At 49.7% G+C, this 19,344-nt stretch overlaps 1 protein-coding gene across 1 annotated transcript in view; it reads right to left on the reverse strand.

Annotated features, from left to right (window-relative positions):
* Positions 1–17,591, reverse strand: part of LOC147619221 (4-alpha-glucanotransferase, chloroplastic/amyloplastic-like) — a 78,649-nt gene extending 61,058 nt beyond the window's left edge. Inside the window, exons 1-5 of the mRNA XM_086772863.1 lie at positions 17,120–17,591; positions 7,929–7,991; positions 7,739–7,827; positions 7,547–7,607; positions 7,330–7,408 (exon numbers count right to left, since the gene is read on the reverse strand). Coding sequence (XP_086628989.1) covers positions 7,330–7,408; positions 7,547–7,607; positions 7,739–7,827; positions 7,929–7,991; positions 17,120–17,317 — 490 coding nt within the window. The 5' untranslated portion in view covers positions 17,318–17,591. The remainder of the gene's footprint in view (positions 1–7,329; positions 7,409–7,546; positions 7,608–7,738; positions 7,828–7,928; positions 7,992–17,119) is intronic.
* Between the last annotated feature and the right edge of the window lie 1,753 nt (positions 17,592–19,344).

Here is a 19,344-nt window from a genome sequence, read left to right on the forward strand (position 1 = left end):
CTGCAATCAGCACCTGGCTGCGAGCTGTGGAATACAGAGCTGCCACCCCTCTGATCCATCCTGGCTCAAAGCCCAGGCGAAGCATAGTGCCCTCTAAGAATCGCCAATCAACTCTATCGTATGCCTTCTCAAAATCGAGAAGCATCACGACCAAGTCCTCGCCAAGAAACCTAGCTCGGGCCGTCGCCTCCCAGAAAGTAAAGATGTTGTCAAGGATACTGCGCTCCTTGACAAATCCTGTCTGAGTAGCGTGAATCAACTCCCCCAGGAAGGGCTAGATCCTCAAACTCAAGGCCTTTGCTAAGACCTTGTAGACAGTATTGAGGATCGTAATAGGCCTCCAATGCCGAATGTCATCTGATACTCCCTCCCCCTTGGGGATAAGATAGATCAAGCCCTCTGAGAAGCTCTGCGGCATCACCCCAGTGTCCAAAACATGCTGAAAGCCCCTGCGGAGGCCTGGCCCCAAAAGGTCCCAATAGTGCATAAAAAAGGCCGGCGTCAGTCCGTCCTCCCCTGGGCAACTATGTCGCGGTAGGACCCTCAAGGCCTCGGCAAGCTCAATCTCTGACAGAGGCGCACCTAGAACTGTACGCATATGGTCTGTGACCCTCCTCTGCACATGGGCCCACACAGTCTGTCTGCAAACATCTCGATCCTCAGTGGCTGGCTCTGCTGAAAGCAGGTCACTATAAAAAGCAGTGGCAATGGCTCTGATCTCCCCGAGCTCAGTAGCTACCGATCCATCCGGTCTACCAAGCTGACAGACTCCTGCTCGCGCATGACGGGGTCCAGTGATCTCAAAAAACTCCCCAGTCACTCTATCACCAAGCTGCGTCCACTGAGAGGCCTGACGATGAAAGTAAAACTCATGTCTCTGCTCCTCTACCTCTCTAACCTCCTGGCGTGCCTGGCACAGCTGGGACGCCACCCACTCACATGCAGGCTGCTGCTCCTGAAGGCACTGTAGCGAAGCAAGGCTGCGTCTCAGCCGTTGCTCCCGCTCGCGAATCTCTCCCAGTCGAGTCAAAGCTGCAGCGTGTAGAAAAGAGCTAATATCAATGAGTCCCTGGGCACACTGGCCCGCTGCATCCTGGTCAGAGCACTGACTATCATGCCAGATCCTCTCAATGTCCTCAGCGAGACTGGGATCTGCAAGTACCCTCTCTGGGATCCTCAACTGCAAGCTGGGCTCCCGTGTCCCCTCCTCCAATGTCAATATAGCTGGCGCATGATCTGAAAATGAGGTGCCAGCGAGAATACCGACGGAGCCTCCTCGCTCCCCTAACCAATCGCCCACATAAAAGCGATCAATCCGTGATAGATTAGTCCCTCCCTGCCGGCGATCCGACCGAGAGAAACTAAGACTGTCTTGAGACCGGGAGAAAGCCCCATGCTGCCATGCATCAGTGATCCTCAGTGACATGCAAAACCGGTCCCAAGCTGCAAGCTCCGTGCCGTGCACTGTAACATGACTGCCTCCCACCCTATCTGCCGGGTCCTCAAGCATGTTGAAGTCTCCCCCAACACACCAATGTGCGGCCTCTGGCAATGCATCTGTAACCTGAGTCCAGAACTCTGCTCTGGCACTAGCATGATTGGGCGCATAGATGTTGAGCACACCCAATAGCTCATCATGCATCCTCAGAATGACATACTGTGCTCTACCTGGCACAATGATCCCTCGATCCACAATGGCCTGCCGCCATACATCTGCAATAACCATGCATACTCCTCCCTGTCCACCCAAAGGACCAAACCCTGCAGACCAAAAAGTGTCCCATCTACCAGGCATCACCGAACCATATCTCCGGATCCTGCTCTCACCCAAGTGGTGCTCCTGCATCATCAAAATATCAGTGCTGCCACCAACCAGGCATCTCTAAAGCTCCTGCCTCAAGCAACCTCGATAGCGTATAAAGTGTGCTCCGCCAAGGCCCTGTACATTCCATGAGATGATCCTCATGGATGCCCTGCTGAGGTGGATGCTGTCTCAGCTGTACGGCGGGCCTTCGCAAGCGGCTTGGATGGAGAGTAGTCCCCATCCGAACGGCTGCGAATCTGCCCACCCGGTGTACTGCAAGAATCCCGGATCAGGCGCCAGTGGCTGTGGCCCATGGCGACTGCCTCCTGCTCTGACAGAGAAACCTCGTGTATACTCACATATCCAGGGTCGCGTGCCAAGTCTGCCACTATGCGCACGACCAAATGCCGAATCCCTGAGGTATCCACACTTCCGGGATCCAAGAAAAAATGAGCCAACGCCCAAAGTCGGCCTATCACATCAGTCACCTCCAGATCGCTCATGTGGTGAGAAAACTCAACTGCTTGAGTCTTCAAAGTGCTGAGAGCAAGCTCTAGAATCCACTCCCGATCACAAGGTCCACATAGAGGGAACGAGAAGGCCACCGCTGAGTCTAGTGCCTCCTCCCCGCGGGCCGGAGGTATCACTACATGAACTCGAATGGGTGCTGGCTCATGGGGGCCCTCTGCTCCAAAAAGCCGTGTAAAGGTATAATCAAAGGCCTCCGAGCGCTGTCTAATGCCCAGGCGACTCAGCCGACTGCGAATAGATGAAATCCGTGAGGCCCTAATCGGCATAGGTCTCCTCTGTGATGCTCGAGTGAGGTCAGTGCTCAACGCTCTCCGGACTGCAGGTGAGCGCCAGGGAACTGCCAGGGTCTCTCGGGAAGGTGAGGCGGGCGGAGGGGGAGGAGGGGGAGGCGAGGGAGGCGGAGAGGGAGCCGCTGCCGAAACCGGCGGGGGCGGGAGGAGGCGAAGGTGGAAGCGAGGCAGTGGGAGGGGACGGGGGTGGGGGAGGTGAAGGAGGGGGAGCTGGCATCTCCTGGTCCTCGGTCGCTGCAGGGGTCTCCTCCTGAAGGGGAGCAAAGCTGTTCCTCACAGGAACCCAGTGAGACTGTGGCTGCTGCTGCAGCGGTCTCTGTGCGTGCTGCTGTGGCTGTCTCCCTCGGCGGCGCCCCTGTCCAGGCTGCCACTCCGAGGTCTCTGTGGCCTGAGCAGGTGTCCCTGAGGCAGCCTGCCGAGCCGAATCTGTGGGCGGGCCATCAGTAGCCTGCTGCTGTGGTACGGGTCGAGGTCTCCTGCGAGGGCAGGCCTTGGCCAGATGACCGACCTGCCTGCAAATGAAGCACTGGTTCGGGAGCCCCGAAAACTCCACTCTCTGATCTATCCACCCCCCCCCCTATCCTAGGTAGCTGAATGACCTTAGGAAGGGAGGAGATGTCAGACACCAACACTCTGACCGAAGGTAGACCAGCTGCTCTGGCCACCACTGAAGCTGCTGAGGGGCCCGTCTCTAGTACCGAGCCCACCAATGCTCCGAGCCTGGAGAGGAGCGGAAGATACTCCCGGCGGAGACCAGGGAAACAAACTGTAATATGGAAGAGACGCTCTCCCTGCTCCACCGCTGCTGGGTCAAATCCATGCTGCCAAGGTCTGAAGAAAGCCCGAGCACCCCTGATGTCCAGAGGACTCATGGCAAGGACCTTGGCAACGCTCTGGGCGGCCTCAAATTCGATCTGATAATGGCCCCGGCCCAGGAGCTGTACATCCAGGATCTTGCCCACATCTGCAAGAAGGCGGGCCTGAAGAAGATCCCTGATCTCCCCTCTGCTGGGGCGAGCGCCGACTATACGGCAGATGGTGGAATGAGCCTGGAGGCGTTCCACCTCTGCGGTGAGGCTCGCTTCCTCTTCCGGCGAAAGAGAAAGGCTGATGGGGATGTCCTCGGGGGCGGGCGAGGGGGCTGCGGATGAGTCCCTCTGAGGCGAGGCGGGAGGAGTCTCCATCAGAGTCTGAAGCTCAGGCCAAGGCGAGGCGAATGCGGGAAACCTGCAAGAAACGGGCTGCCCACAAAGAGGCGGAAGACCGGATGAAAATGAAGAAAAACAAAAAACCCCCTGGGGGTGAAACGCAGCACGAAGGAGGAGGGGGGAAAACGAGGGAGAAGCCCTGAGGGGGGGGGGGGCGGCAACAAAAAAGGAGCGAAAGGGGAGGGCGCTGCTGAGGGGAGGCGGGCGAGAACAGGCGGAGAGGTGGGAGGCGGCAAACAGGCGAAGAGGAGGATGGGGGCGAAAATGCGAAGAGGCGGCTAGGAGGGGGGGACGAAAAGGCGATGAGGGGGGAGGCGCAGCAGCGAGGCAGGAAGGGGGGGCGCAACGGCGAGAAGAGGACAGGCGGGGGGTGGAGGGGCGAAAAGGCGGAGAGGCGGGGGGCGAAGAGGCGACAGAGAGAGAGGGGGGACAGGCGGGCGCGCACAGTGCAGGGTGGAGGCGGCGGGAGCTTCAGCGAGCTACGCGAGCAAGAGTCGGAAAAACACCTACCTAATCCTAGTCTATGACCACAAAATGAGATGTTTAATAGATGAGCTCTAGGCTGCCTTTTATAGGCCCTGGAGGAACTATGCAAGTGGCCAACCTGTTGTAGGCCAGCTACATGGACCATCAAAAATCATCAATGCTGCCGGCAGGTCATTCACAACTTTTCATCATCTTGCCGACAGGGTTGTGGCCCACCTATAGCCCTCCACTAGCATATGACTGCCACTATAGCTCCAAGATCAAGTCTTTTATCTGCTGCACCTCAGGGATTAGCTCCTAGAATGAGCATGCACATGTCTTGCACATGCTAAGCAAGAGGGAATGTAATGTGCACCCTACACTGGGGTACACAGTGACACGCGGACATCATCACCAGTGTAGCATTTGTACAATAATAGTACCTTTTTTAGGAACATTTGTTGTACTACCAGGACCCCGTTGTGAACCCTTAGTCCAGGAACAACTAGGAATGAGCTACGTAGGTCAGTCTCCAAGCCATAGAGGTCAGTCTGGAGTCACTACTCTTAACCCACTTGGAAAGCCCCATCCGATAAGTGCATGTAGCAATCATCCATAGCTTAGGTCTTGCATTAGAAGCATTATTAGCATGTAGGCAGACATGGGCATGAGTACAAATGAGTACTTGCAGCCCTACACTATGCCATGCGCAACCTTGGGCAGCCCATACAACAGCCAATGCAGGCTGTAGGGCATAATCGGCAGCTCCTAGTGGGTATGAAGGACAGGCCGACAGCAGCTATGGGCATCAGCACTGGCCGACAACAGTATATGGGGCAGCAACACAAACTTGTGCAAGCATTAAATGCTATTATTAGTATTTAATGTCCATGTTAAACAAGCCGACAAGGTTTATACTGGTCGACCAGTAGCCCAATGCCATATAAAAGCAAGCACCTAGTTCTCAGCCTAAAGCATCAAGCATCAAAGTAGAATTTAGTCTTCATCCTCTCTAGGCAAAGCTTGAAGCTCCTCTTCAGCATTCAGCCAACATATGTGCAGTCCTACAGCTATCTTGGACTTGCATAAGTGGCCCAAAAGAGTCTTCTACAATGCCCTTGGATTGGTGGATTCTCAGCCGACGTACGGTCTTCCTCGTCCTTGTGTTGGGCAATCATAACTCTTGTTCTCAAGCATTGTACAAAATTTCTCCAAAGAAGTAATATAAGCAAATACTCCTACTTGCACGGGGGGGCATGGGGAGCCTTTAGTGGGTAGTTGGGACCCAATACTATGTCGTCTACATTCTCTTCTCTCTCTCCACCCAACGGATGAATGCCAAAGACATCACCAAAGTAAAGGTTTAAAAAAGGCTTTGTTGCATGTTACCACGGTCAACCTCAGTGCATGTAACATAAGCATTACATATGTTGTTTGTTATTTGTCGTCTAGGAATGAACCCGTACTAGGTAAGATGCCTGGGAAACCGAAACGCTAGCCAGTGGGTCAAACGCTAGATCAAAGCCGTGCTGCCTGGCTCGGTCTGACACAGATGGCGAGTCGAACTCCACCTGGTAGTATCCATGCCCCGGAGGGTGAATATCGGTGATCTTTGCAGGTTCGCTAATGAGGCTGGCCTGTAAAAGATCCCTGAGCTGTCTGCGCGCAAGGCGGCTACCAACAATTTTGCAGACCAGGGTGGAGGCCTCAAGTGAGGCAACAGTCATGGCGAGAACCTGAAGATCCGCTTCAGAGAAGGAAATGCAAGCAACGGCAGCCTCGATCAGGGATGACGGAGCAGCTTCCATGGAGTCCTCCTAAGGGCAAAGACCAGAATAGGCCGAAGCTTGCCGAATAAAGCAAAATTCCCCTGAAGCCTAGAAGCACCAACCTACACCGCAGGGGAGAAAGCAGAGAGGCGGAGAACAAAGAGGAAGACGGAAAAAGGGGGAAGGCGGGGGGGGGGGGGGGGGGGGGGGGGGGGCGCTCTGAAAATGGGGCGGGACAAGTTAGGGGGGCGAAGGGAGGTGGCCAAAAAAACAGCATCTATTATTATGGAGATGCCTTGTGGGAATACTTCTAGTCTCCACTTTTCTGGCAAAACGACATATCTCCAATGATAGATGTTGTCGATGTGAATGACATGCAGAGTCCGTCCCGCATCTTCTTCAACATTGCACGGAGTCCAAGAATTTCTTGCAAGCATTGACTCGCAATCTCCAAGGATGTTTCCATCCTTCAAAGGAGGAAAACTCTTCTAGGTTTTTGGTGTTTTGCCATCTTGCATGGCTGGACTTTGACACTTTCATGATCTGCATGAGATACTGGGCACTCTCGACTATTTGGAGGCTAGGAACCATATTATGTTTCGACAACCTTCTATGCTTTCTTTCGTGCCAATCTTCGCCAGTCCCTACATGACTATCAACAGCCGCAGGCTATTGACAGTTTGAGGTTTGTTGTTTGTAGAACATCATCTTCGGTCCCCTATGTGGTGTTGATGGTCTTGGTATGTTTGTGTGATCTTTCTTTCTGGATAAGTGTGTGTTTAATTAAGGTAATTGCTAAGAGTTCTAAAATCCACGCTCTCGGGTTACAAGGACCTCAGAGAGTGGCATGAGAGAGACCTTATAGTCCCTCAAAGCACCCAAGCTTTCCTTTTCTGTTATTCAGCTCCCCTAGGATGGAGATCCAGCTACATGGGGAGGGAAATGCACCTTCCACCACCCGGCATTGGGAGACCCCACGGTATCTCTTCCCACGTCCTCTCCAACTTTTAAAAGAGGTTGTGAAAACGCTTTCATATACAGATGATACCCTTCTTTCTTTGGCTGGCTGACCGCATGAGTCTTGCGATGGGTACCTTGGGAAACTCAAATAGTCCTTGTGCATTCCTTCGCACACATCATTGTGTGGCCTGTCCCTTCAATATGGCATGTCACTCTGCTGAATGCTAACCCTCAGTACGCAGATGGTTAGGCTAAGGGAGTCAATTAGAAAATTGGCTTTAGAAGCACACGGAAATAAATACCTGCTATTTCCGGCTGCCTTCGAAATGCCTCCATCTCAGCTTTGATAGGACCTTTACTCTTCACAAGTTTTCTTGCAGCCTATCCAAAACAATTAAAAATGCACGAGAAAAAGCCAGCAATTCCAATCTTGAAGTAAGTGACTGCTTAACGACAGCAACAATCCACAAGTGATAAGCATTTATAACACCCTAGTATTCCAAGAAGCTTAATTCTTACCTTGGCAATCAGAGGGTCCTTGATTTCTGCAACAGCAACAAAATCTACCTTTGTCACGGGTCTGAAACAAAACATATAGAGGCCTTCTTAGTTTCACCAAAAAATATGAGCTTATATTGGGTAAGCTTGTACAAGAAGACCTTACATTTGGATGGAAATTGATGAAAAAGCACGAGAAGACAAGAATCAAACATTGGTTTTGGAAGATCTATATTCTGTAAGAGGCCATCTTCCACAAGGTCCTCCAATGAGATGAGAAGAGTGTTCCCACAGTTGGCATCCTGTCATATTAGTAAAAGTAGCACTAGAGTGAGGTGCGGACAGTAAAGCCATTTCCGTAGCCTCCACTCTTTGCAGATTTACTTCGAAATATAAATGATACCTGGCCTGCATATGGAGAACCATCCTCACCAGATTTGCGGCCAGGAGGCACCAAAGGAAGGACCTAATCGGCAATGAGACTTCACCATTGAAATTAATCATAAGGCCCAAAAAACCAAAATGCAACACTTACAAATTTCAAAAAAGACAACACTCTAATTCTCATGATTTATGGTGATATTCAACCATCAGTTACAACCTCTCTAACTCTCATGATTTATTGTCACGTGCATCCCGCACTTGGATGCCACGTAGACATTCTGTACAGAAGGTGCAGGACCTGGGATGGTGAACTGGTCCCATGTGAGCCCAGTCCGGGACGAGTCAGCCAGGGATCCATCTCAGTCGTCCGAGGTCAGGTGTGCATTGTCCTGCACAGGAGTCTAAGGTCAGGTGTGCACCGTCCTGCACATGAAGCAGTGCCAGTCCGCGCTGTGAGTCTCCCTCTGGAATGATGTCAGATGTTCTGTGTATCTGGTTGGCAACTGGATGCCAGGCCTCTGTAGGCATGTAGGATTGCATGTAGAGATGGGGCCAGCCCATAGGGCTACCCCAAGTTGGAGGATCTAGCTTGCATTTGTAGTATGGGCATGGGGGAGGTGTCCAACCACCCCCAAGGGGCCAGGAGAGCCCAAGGCTATGCCCACCAGCCAAGGCATGGGCTGGAGGGGCTGTCAGTCAGCTAGAGGTGTAGGGCTGCAAGAGAGGCAGCCGACAGGGTTAGAGGCCTTCTCAACCAGTCGGCCAGGTGTGGGGGGCAGCCCTACACCTCTACGCATGGTGCCCAGCAGCCAGGGTGCTGTCCCAGAAGGCTGGACAGCAGTGTGAACTCATGCGCAGGCTGGACAGAAGGAATAGAGTGTGAAAACACTATATTATATTTAACTCAGTCGTGGGTCTTCAGTAAACCAGCCGACTGGATGTTTTGGGAAGTATAAAAGCCCAGCCCATAGTTTCATTAGAATCATCTCACAATTCACCAAGAGCCTCAAGCATTCAAGGGCCAGGACAGCCAAGGGTTTGCTAAAGCTAAGGGGTGAAGGACTGAAGGTCAAGGGCAGGTTTTCCAGCCAAGAAAAGGTCAAGTACTCTTTGTATTTGTTTCAGATTCACATCATTCTAATAAAGCAAATACACCATCCGTGGTGGGGGCCCTACAGAGGGTAATTGGGACCCAATACTGTGTCCTTCTCCATCTCCCCCTTCTCTCTCTATTTTCTGCACATCGTCTTTCAGTTTTGTGCGTTAATTCCGTCGCGAAAAGAGTGCTGTTTTCTGAGTTTTGAAGTACCGATCCTTCTCCGAAGCTTCCGCATATTACAGTGGTATCAGAGCCTACTTCAAGGACGAAGATTCAGCAAAGAAAACCAGAAAATTTTTTCGCTCGTGTGGTTGGTTTTTAGACGCCGGTGGACTACCCCTTTCGGAGTGACTCCTGTCCCTCGAAGGACGGTTGGTTTTTAGCCTCCGGAAGCCTCCGGAAGTCTCCCACACAGACAGTGGATGGTCAGATTGCGTTCCGGAAAGGAATTGCAGATTCCCGCTATGGCGAGCTTTGGCGACGAGAGAGAACCAGAACCATGGGACCAGAGTGCACCAGGCAGCCCAGCTAGGGCACCCGGCTTGAGTGTACAAGACATGTTCCAGCAGATGATGCGAGCAATCGCAGACCAGACAACCAAGTTGGACGAGCAGAAGGCGCGGATTTTGGCTCTGGAGGAGCGTTCTCGTTCTCCAGCGTCGCGTTTTCCATCTCCTCCTCCCTCTCCTTCCGTACCCCAGATACCAGATCCTCATCACAGGGACCCTCTCGAGGGGTCACAGCCGCAGTCAAGCTCCTTGCTTGAGATGCAGATACGGGCATTGGAGATTCGACAACGAGAAGACGAAGCCATGCGACGAGTGGAACACGAGCGTTACCTCCGAGCTTTGGACGCCAGATTGACACCGGCGGCGCCCTCGAATCATTTTCCCGAGAAAATGAACTTCAGTAAGTATAATGGTAAACTCGATCCCACTACTCTGTATTCATGGTTACATCAATTTGAAGCTTACTTTGCCGCAGTTAGGAAAACAGATATTGACAAAGTGATCTTAGCCAGTTGGTATTTGGAAGGTGAGGCCATTCCTTGGTGGACTCAGTGGGCTCATGCCCACACCAGATCAGGTATGGCAGCTTATGGGTGGGACAAGTTCGTCCGTGACCTTAAGCAGCGGTTTTTACCGCCCCACTACCTTGAGCGACTCAAAGACGAGTTCAGGGGAGCGCGTCAGAACGCGCAACCAGTCCTTCAGTTTGCCAATAGAATTTCGACCTTGTGTCTACAATTAGGCTTATCTGATTCGGACAAGAAAGGGCAGTTTTTATATGGCCTGGACACGCAAATCCAATGGGAGGTGCGTATGTTTAGACCAGCCACCTTTGAGGACGCACTCTCGCTTGCGCAGAGTGCAGAAATGAAACACAATGGTGGCAAGCCCAAGACTTCCCAGCCGGCTTCTCCCAAGGCTAACACCTCGGGGGGCAAAAGCCAGAACCAGACGGGGTCTTCCCCAGGACAGAGCCCGGGAGCCTCTGGCTCCAAGAACTCGAACAATGCGTCTAAGCTTACTCCAGACCAGAAAGCGGAGGCAGGCAAGACAGGTGGCAAGTTGAGTGCTGAGGAGCTTGCTCAGTACAGGAAGGAGGGTAGATGTTACTTTTGTCACACAAAAGGACATACTTCTCGGGATTGTCCGAAGAAGCCTCCAAAGCCCGCCGCCGCCTCCACAGCTTCCGTGGTGAGCACAGCTCCCACACAGACCCCAGTGGCTACCCCTAGTTCTTCAACCCCCGGTGCTTCAGTTGGAGCAATTATTAGCCGGGAGCTCGAAGATAAGCAGAAGGGCACCCATGACCAGGAGTATGAGCGCAACGAATTGCTCAAGTCCTTTGGCTACATAGGTGGCCAGAGAGTCGTTGTCTTGTTTGACAGCGGCAGCACGGAGGATGTGATCACGGAAGAGGCCGCTAGGCGTGCCCGCTTCGAGCTCACTCCGGTGGACAAACAAGTTGAGGGATTTAGCACAGGTATGACTACGAGCGTCAAGTATGAAGCTCTCGGTGCTAAATTAGTCATTCAGGGCATAGAGTTTGTGCGTGATTTTATGGTTGCCCCTCTTGTAGGAGCAGACATAATTTTGGGGATCCAGTGGTTTCACAAGTTTCTCCCTGATGTCAAGTGGGACAAGCACACGTTCCAGATTGATCGGAATGTGTCAAACACCCCTGTGACCATTAAGTGTGAGCCAGGTATTCCAAACTTTCCGCTCATAAGCCACTTGCAGGCTAAGAGAGCAGTCAGGAAAGGCGCACATTGTGCGATGATTTACATCCAGACAGCCCAAACGGTGGCCAGTGCTTCCGAGAAGTACTCGGTTCTCCATGAAAAGTTCCAGAAGATTTTTCTTCGGGACGGTCTCCCTCCCCAGCTTCCCCCGTCCAGACCGGAGGATCACAAGATTGACCTCCTCCCAGGCTCGGAACCCCCGAGCAAGTTTCCGTATCGCCTTTCTAAGGCAATGGAATCGGAGTTGGACCACCAACTCCAAGAATTGTTGCAAGCTGGCTTCATCCGCCCCAGCGTGTCGCCGTTTGCAGCACCGATCTTGTTTGTCAAGAAGAAAGATGGGTCTTCTCGGTTGTGTGTCGATTATCGTGCACTCAACAAGCTGACTATCAAAAGCAGATTCCCGATGCCTCGAATTGACTATATTCTCGAGAGGCTGAATGGAGCTAAGGTGTTCTCTAAATTGGATTTAAAGAGTGGGTACCACCAGGTTCGGATTGTTGAGGGGGACATCCCCAAGACAGCTTTCCGTACAGAACGGGCCCACTATGAATTTGTGGTCATGCCATTTGGTTTGACTTACGCCCCAGCTACATTTAACCGCATGATGATGCGTATTTTCCGGGAGTTGATTGGAGTGTGTGTGTTCATATTTTTGGACGACATACTCATATTTTCAGCTACAGTTGAGCAGCATGACATTGATGTGGAGAAAGTCCTTAAGTTGCTGGAAAGCAACGAGCTCTATATCAATGAAAAGAAGTCAGAATTTTATCTGTTCCAGGTACATTACTTGGGATATATAATCAGTGCCGAAGGCATTCGACTTGATCCGGCTAAAGTAGCCGAGATTGTTAACTGGGAAGTACCTCAGACTGCTTATGACATTAGATCATTTGTGGGTATATGCCAGGCATATTCCACCCACATTGACAAGTTTTCTGATCTTTCGGCAGACCTCACCGATCTGCTAAAGGGAGTGAAAACAAGGAGGCAAAAGATTCGAATGACTCCACGAGCGTTGGAGGCATTCCAGAACCTCAAGGTGGCTTTGTCAGAAGCGCCTTGTCTAGCCCTTGCCTCGTGGGACGAACCATTTCAGGTGATCACCGATGCGAGTAACATCGCAATTGGAGGTGTATTGCAACAGAATGGTCATCCAGTAGCTTACATGTCTCGTAAGTTACTGCCCGCCGAAAAGAATTACTCAGTCTACGATCGTGAACTCCTAGCAGTCATTCAGGCCTTGAAACATTGGAAACATTTCCTGTATGGCCGTGACTTCGAGGTTCGCACTGACCATCAGGCATTGCGCTGGATTCAGACAATGCTAAGTGCACAGTGGAGTGATCGACAGCACCGCAAGAGTCAGATATTCCAGCAGTTTGGTGGCATGATTGAGTACCTTCCAGGAAAGGCCAATCCAGTGGCCGATGCTTTGAGCAGGAAGGGACAAGTAGCTGCGATTCAGACCACTCGACTAGACCTTGTTGGTACAGGACTAGAAGACATGAAGCACACGTACGCGGATTCCGAGGAATTCGGTACACAGTGGGAACAGGCATTGGATGCCACAGGACCATGCCATTTTCTGATACGCGATGGTTGGCTTTATTACAAAGGCCGACTGTGTGTCATGAAAACATTCCGGGCAGCTCTTCTCCATGATGCCCATGACGCCATTACAGGTGGTCATAGGGGCATGAATTCGACTCTGGAGAAGTTAGAACGGCAATACTATTGGCCAAAGATGAGGCGTGATGTGTTTACTTATGTACAACGCTGTGACATTTGTCAAAAGGTGAAAGCTCCTCGTGGAAAGAAGATAGGGTTGTTACAGCCTTTGCCAATTCCTGAGGGTCCTTTCCAAGACATTTCGATGGACTTTGTCACAAATCTGCCTCCCAGTCCGAGTAAGCGTAATACACAGTGTTTGACTATTGTTGACAGGTTCAGCAAATTTGTGATGCTTATTCCTTGCAGGGCCAATGTGACCGCCGAGGATGTTGCCCAGCTATTCATTCGGCATTGGTACCCGATTGGTGGGATTCCTAGGACCATAGTGTCAGACCGAGATGCCAAGTTTACCAGTCATTTTTGGAGGGCATTGTTTGATAATTTTGGTACTAAGTTGAATTTTTCCAGTGCATTCCACCCACAGACAGATGGCCAGACAGAGATATACAACCAGTTGGCCTTTGATGTGCTGAAGTGTTATGTCCACGATCAGCAAGGTAAGTGGGAATCGTTTTTGCCTTTAGTTCAAGCTGTTCTGAATGACTCTTTTTCTTCAGCTATTGGCAGGACTCCATATGAGGCAGCGTTTGGAAGGCCTTTCCAGTCGTCGTTAACCAGGACCTCGTCTTCAGTACCGGAGGCGAACAGAGTGACGGAGTCTTACCAAGAGATCCTAGAGTCCGTCAAAGACAGGTTGGCTAAAGCGCAAGAGGCCTACACTCGACAGGCCAATAAAGACCGAAGGGACATGAAGTTTTCGGAAGGAGATTGGGTATATCTTCGGATTATGAAGCAAAGATTAAAGCAGGTGGGCAAGCGATGCCCAAAGTTGTCTTTCAGGAGCTTCGGACCCTTCCCCATCCGGAAAAAGATTAATGAGGTGTCTATGCAGTTAAAGCTACCTCCGAGTTGGACTATGCACGATGTATTTCATGTCAGTTGGTTAAAGCCATATGCAGGTCCACCCCCTTCAGAGGTCAAAGACGAAGCGGAACCAGACATCATTGATGAAGCCGAAGTAATGGTTCCAGAACAGATCCTTCTGCACCGTTTCAAGCATGGCTCAGGCCGAAGACTACGACAGTTCCTCACGAAGTTTCAGGACCGAGGAACTCATGAAGCGGTATGGCTCGACAAGGAATTTTTCGAAGACTATCCGGCTTTATTGACGGATTATTTGGAGGCTATGCAGCTTCCGTCAAGTTAAGCAGAAGGGGATGTCACGTGCATCCCGCACTTGGATGCCACGTAGACATTCTGTACAGAAGGTGCAGGACCTGGGATGGTGAACTGGTCCCATGTGAGCCCAGTCCGGGACGAGTCAGCCAGGGATCCATCTCAGTCGTCCGAGGTCAGGTGTGCATTGTCCTGCACAGGAGTCTAAGGTCAGGTGTGCACCGTCCTGCACATGAAGCAGTGCCAGTCCGCGCTGTGAGTCTCCCTCTGGAATGATGTCAGATGTTCTGTGTATCTGGTTGGCAACTGGATGCCAGGCCTCTGTAGGCATGTAGGATTGCATGTAGAGATGGGGCCAGCCCATAGGGCTACCCCAAGTTGGAGGATCTAGCTTGCATTTGTAGTATGGGCATGGGGGAGGTGTCCAACCACCCCCAAGGGGCCAGGAGAGCCCAAGGCTATGCCCACCAGCCAAGGCATGGGCTGGAGGGGCTGTCAGCCAGCCCTAGGGCTGCAAGAGAGGCAGCCGACAGGGTTAGAGGCCTTCTCAACCAGTCGGCCAGGTGTGGGGGGCAGCCCTACACCTCTACGCATGGTGCCCAGCAGCCAGGGTGCTGTCCCAGAAGGCTGGACAGCAGTGTGAACTCATGCGCAGGCTGGACAGAAGGAATAGAGTGTGAAAACACTATATTATATTTAACTCAGTCGTGGGTCTTCAGTAAACCAGCCGACTGGATGTTTTGGGAAGTATAAAAGCCCAGCCCATAGTTTCATTAGAATCATCTCACAATTCACCAAGAGCCTCAAGCATTCAAGGGCCAGGACAGCCAAGGGTTTGCTAAAGCTAAGGGGTGAAGGACTGAAGGTCAAGGGCAGGTTTTCCAGCCAAGAAAAGGTCAAGTACTCTTTGTATTTGTTTCAGATTCACATCATTCTAATAAAGCAAATACACCATCCGTGGTGGGGGCCCTACAGAGGGTAATTGGGACCCAATACTGTGTCCTCCTCCATCTCCCCCTTCTCTCTCTATTTTCTGCACATCGTCTTTCAGTTTTGTGCGTTAATTCCGTCGCGAAAAGAGTGCTGTTTTCTGAGTTTTGAAGTACCGATCCTTCTCCGAAGCTTCCGCATATTACATTTATGGTGATATTCAACCACCAGTTACAATCTAATCAAGTGTTACTTCTATAAAAAAAACTTGTGGCTCTATAATTGTAGATCTAATCGAGTGTTACTTCTATTAAAAAAAACTTGTGGCTCTATAATTGTAGCATACTTCATAGATGAATGAGAGCTAGATTGCTACAAGATATGCTTATCAAGGGCACACAGAAGGCAGAAAAAGCAATGCCAGGGCCCTTGATAAAACAAGAGAAGCTGATAGGCTGACCATCATCATAGGCCTAAGCCTGGCATAATCGACCCTCATAGACGGTAATATGATCTATCTTATTTATCTATCTCTTGGCATTATTCGGCCTTCATAGACGGTAATATGATCTATCTTATTTATCTATCTCTTGACATTATTTGGCATTATCGCATTCTTGAGTGACTCACCTAGAGTGGTTATAATTTGAGAGCTCTTCCTTATTTCTTGGTTGATTGTATGCTCTGTTATACTTAATAGAAGACTCCTTTTGAAAGAGAAAAACCTATATCATTCCACTGTTTTATGCTCCCAGACTATAAAAGCATGATATGGCCTCAATCAGAAACCATCCCCAAACATGTGCCTACAGGATTATGAGGGAAAAGAACACTCTCTCTACTCAATATGAAACCAGCCCCAAACATGTACCTACAGGATTGTGAGGGAAAAGCACACTCTCTCTACTATGCAGACTTTCTGTATGAGATATAAACAACTTCAGAAGGCAGAAACATTCAGATGTATCCTACTATGAATACGATCGGCGGCTTCTCAATTCCAGGCCAAACTCTAAGTCTAACTCCAGGTGAAATTCCAGGAGGGAGAGCTTTGGCCATCCGGAAGGTCGGCAGCATGACCACGCATGGTTGAAATCTAGCTCAGCAGCAGCTTATCCATATAAGGAACCAGAGAGGGCACCATAACAAAGAATTAAAACAACTCAAAGAATGCAAGGAAATGAGGATATAAAGATAAAAGTTAACTCTTGCTTTACATTTGATGTTCAGCCAAGCATGTAGTAACTACATGAACAAAACACAACTTTTAATATGTTAAAGTTCTGTTGATTAAGCAAACATACAAATTAGTGGTTAAAAAGGAGGGGGAGGAGAGAGAGAGAGAGAGAGAGAGCACTGTATTATTGTCTGCTGGAGGCAAAAATGACCTATGACACCAAGGACGAACATGAGACCATTGAGGCCTTCAGACGAGGAAGGAGTGTTAAAAGAAGAAACACTGGGAGTGAACTGAAAAGAAAAATCCCCTACCGGTCAGCTGGTGTTGTGTCAGGGTCGGGTGATACATTCCAATTTCAAGGAGATATCCCACCCATGACATTCTCCCTCGCCTGTAACCCTGCCCATCAGCATTTATGGAACTACCTCAGGGTTTTTTTTTCGCCTGGCCGTAGGCCAAGATCCTCCCATAGTTACCGATTTTTCACCGCCCGTAGGTGCTTAATTATCCACCCTTAGCCGATGCCGCTGAGGAAGCACCAAGGGGAGGACCACTTGGTCCTAGGCAAACACAACGACCTGAGGGTTTGGTGGTTCAGGTTTGGGAAATTCCTGAATGAGGACCCTTCCGTCACGGATACCCATTTTGCCTGCTTTTGCAAGCTTCCCGGACTCTCTCTCTCTCTCTCTCTCTCTCTCTCTCTCTCACACACACACACACAAACAGGCGCAGGGGGGGAATCAGTTATAAATTGCAGCATGAAGAAGCCCCCCGGGGATCGAAATGTTACAGAATCCAGCATGTAAAGTACCGAGATAACATGAAAAGTAAACTACCTACCTGCCATAGAGTGCAACCGGCGGCATGGAGCCAATCAACGAATGCGAAGGCCTGCTTGCCGAGGTCGCCGATGCCGAAGGGGCCTGGGAGCGAGGTGGGATGGAGGAGGACCCCGGCGCGGCGGGGCGCCGTTTTCTTGAAAGGGTCGTCATCCGCGTAGGAAGGCGGGAGGTCGTCGCCAATGCAAGGCGAAGCCATGGCTGTGGCGCTGATGTCTTCTATTAGGGTTGGGGTTTGTACTGTTAGGGTTTCGCAAAAACGCTGTAGTAATAGAGAAGAAGACGAGGGAGCCGGAGAGAATGATGATGATGATGAGGAGGAGGAGGAGGAGGAGGAGGAGAGAATGGGCGGGGGAACGCTGCTTGGCGCTGTTCTTAGCGGTCCGCTTGCCACCCGCCGCTGCAGAGGCGCCTGTTTTCGCCAAAATGGCGTTGAAGGTGGTGCATGAGAACTTTGCTGTACCACCAGATCGAGCGTCCCGACAAATCTGCGGGCCACCTCCATCTCCGCAGAGTGCACGTGTTGGTATACGTATGGTCGCGTCGACACCATTTAACCTAGTACCATCCAAAAATTTTGTAAGCAAATTTAATCCAAATAGAAGTATACACATACTACTTCAGTAACATAGTAAATAGGTCGTCATGCATACCTCCTAGGTATTCCCTGCCTATCCAAACTCTAGTCCTAAAAGTCCTCTTTATCTTCTGCCCTTCAAGAAATAGCCTTGTCTTGCACATGACACTAAAAACCTTAATGCAAATTAATACTGTTTAAATAGTATTAATTTGCATTAATACATTGAATCAGTATTAATGCAAATTAATATTGATTCAATGTATTATGGTACAAAAAGGTGACACGAATGTCTGTACAACTCCTTGGCCCTTGGCCTACCCAAAAGGGTGGCCTCTGGCCTAATCTTGTGGAAACCCATCCTATTTCTTATGATTCAGTAATCCCAACTCTCAAAGTTCAAATTGAGACACACACATAGATGGAGGACAGAGAGAGATAGAAAGGGAGAGGGAAGGGGGAGGGGGTCAACACATATTTCACATAACCAAAAAAAACTACTTGTTGCCAAAGCCTAATGCTTGGCGAATCCTTGACTCTTAAACATGCCAAAATGCCACGTATAGTGTTTGTTCTCTTTTAGGTTCTATGTTGTTGTAGGTGCTCTCTCAAGCTCTCAGCTCACTAAAACCATACAACATACAGCTCTCATTGATAGTAGTGTAAAGCTTCACACTCTTTGCATTTCAAAAACAGAACTGATATGAGTCTTCAAACAACAATATAAAAGGGGATCAAACAACTAACTAACTATGAAAACATGATGCATTTGCGTGCAAAGACCAAACCATGCAAGATACATATAATAGATTGCATACATAGAAGATGCATCAAACCAAACAAGCTTCACAACAAATGACTGTTACCCACACTCGTTTAACATCACTCTAGATGTGTGGCTACATCTTTTGTAACTAAGCAATGTGTTTACTACTATAACAGATTTTGGGGTGTCATCAAGCTTACAACATGTGTAATATTGGTTGATCCGTACTGTGCTTACAACATATGTAATGTCGTTAATTTATACATGGTCTAAGAAACTAGCTCATTTTTTGTTTTTGGGCCCCTAAACATTCTTTAGGTGGCTGGGCATAGTAGAGAAGACTACTAATTAGTAGACTGGAGTACTGTTTAGGAGACAAAACTTTTAATTAGTAGATTGGACTACTGTTTCAGTGATTGAACTACTAGTTACTAGTTAGTAGAGTGGACTATTAATTATTAGTAGTTTGGACTACTGTTTAGGAGGCAACTACTAATTAGTAGACTGCACTATTGTTAATGGAGCATGAGGAGCTTGGGAGGCTACACTAAAAGCCAAAGCTACAAGTAAGTGCCCTAATCTTGCTCTTGATTCCATTAATTTTGGTTTTTTTCCTCAGTTAGTTAAAAATTGCATATTAGCTTAATCTCACAGTTAATCTTAGGATATTAGGATTAATTAGGCATTCTACTTGGGACTAGCTTAAGCCATCCACAAAAAGAACAAGATAAAAAAATCATCATTGAGGGGTGAAATCAATGAAAAATCAGAGAAAAACTGAACAAAAATTCATTCTCTGCTTGCTTCTCTGAGAAGTGAACGGTCGTTCACTTCACAAAGGTATGGTTGTACATTCCTAAGTCATGCCCATTCACTCCCTATG

This window comes from Cibotium barometz, chromosome 33, assembly GCF_041138505.1.
Source record: "Cibotium barometz isolate CiBa-2024 chromosome 33, ASM4113850v1, whole genome shotgun sequence".
In the NCBI taxonomy this organism is placed as follows: domain Eukaryota; kingdom Viridiplantae; phylum Streptophyta; class Polypodiopsida; order Cyatheales; family Cibotiaceae; genus Cibotium; species Cibotium barometz.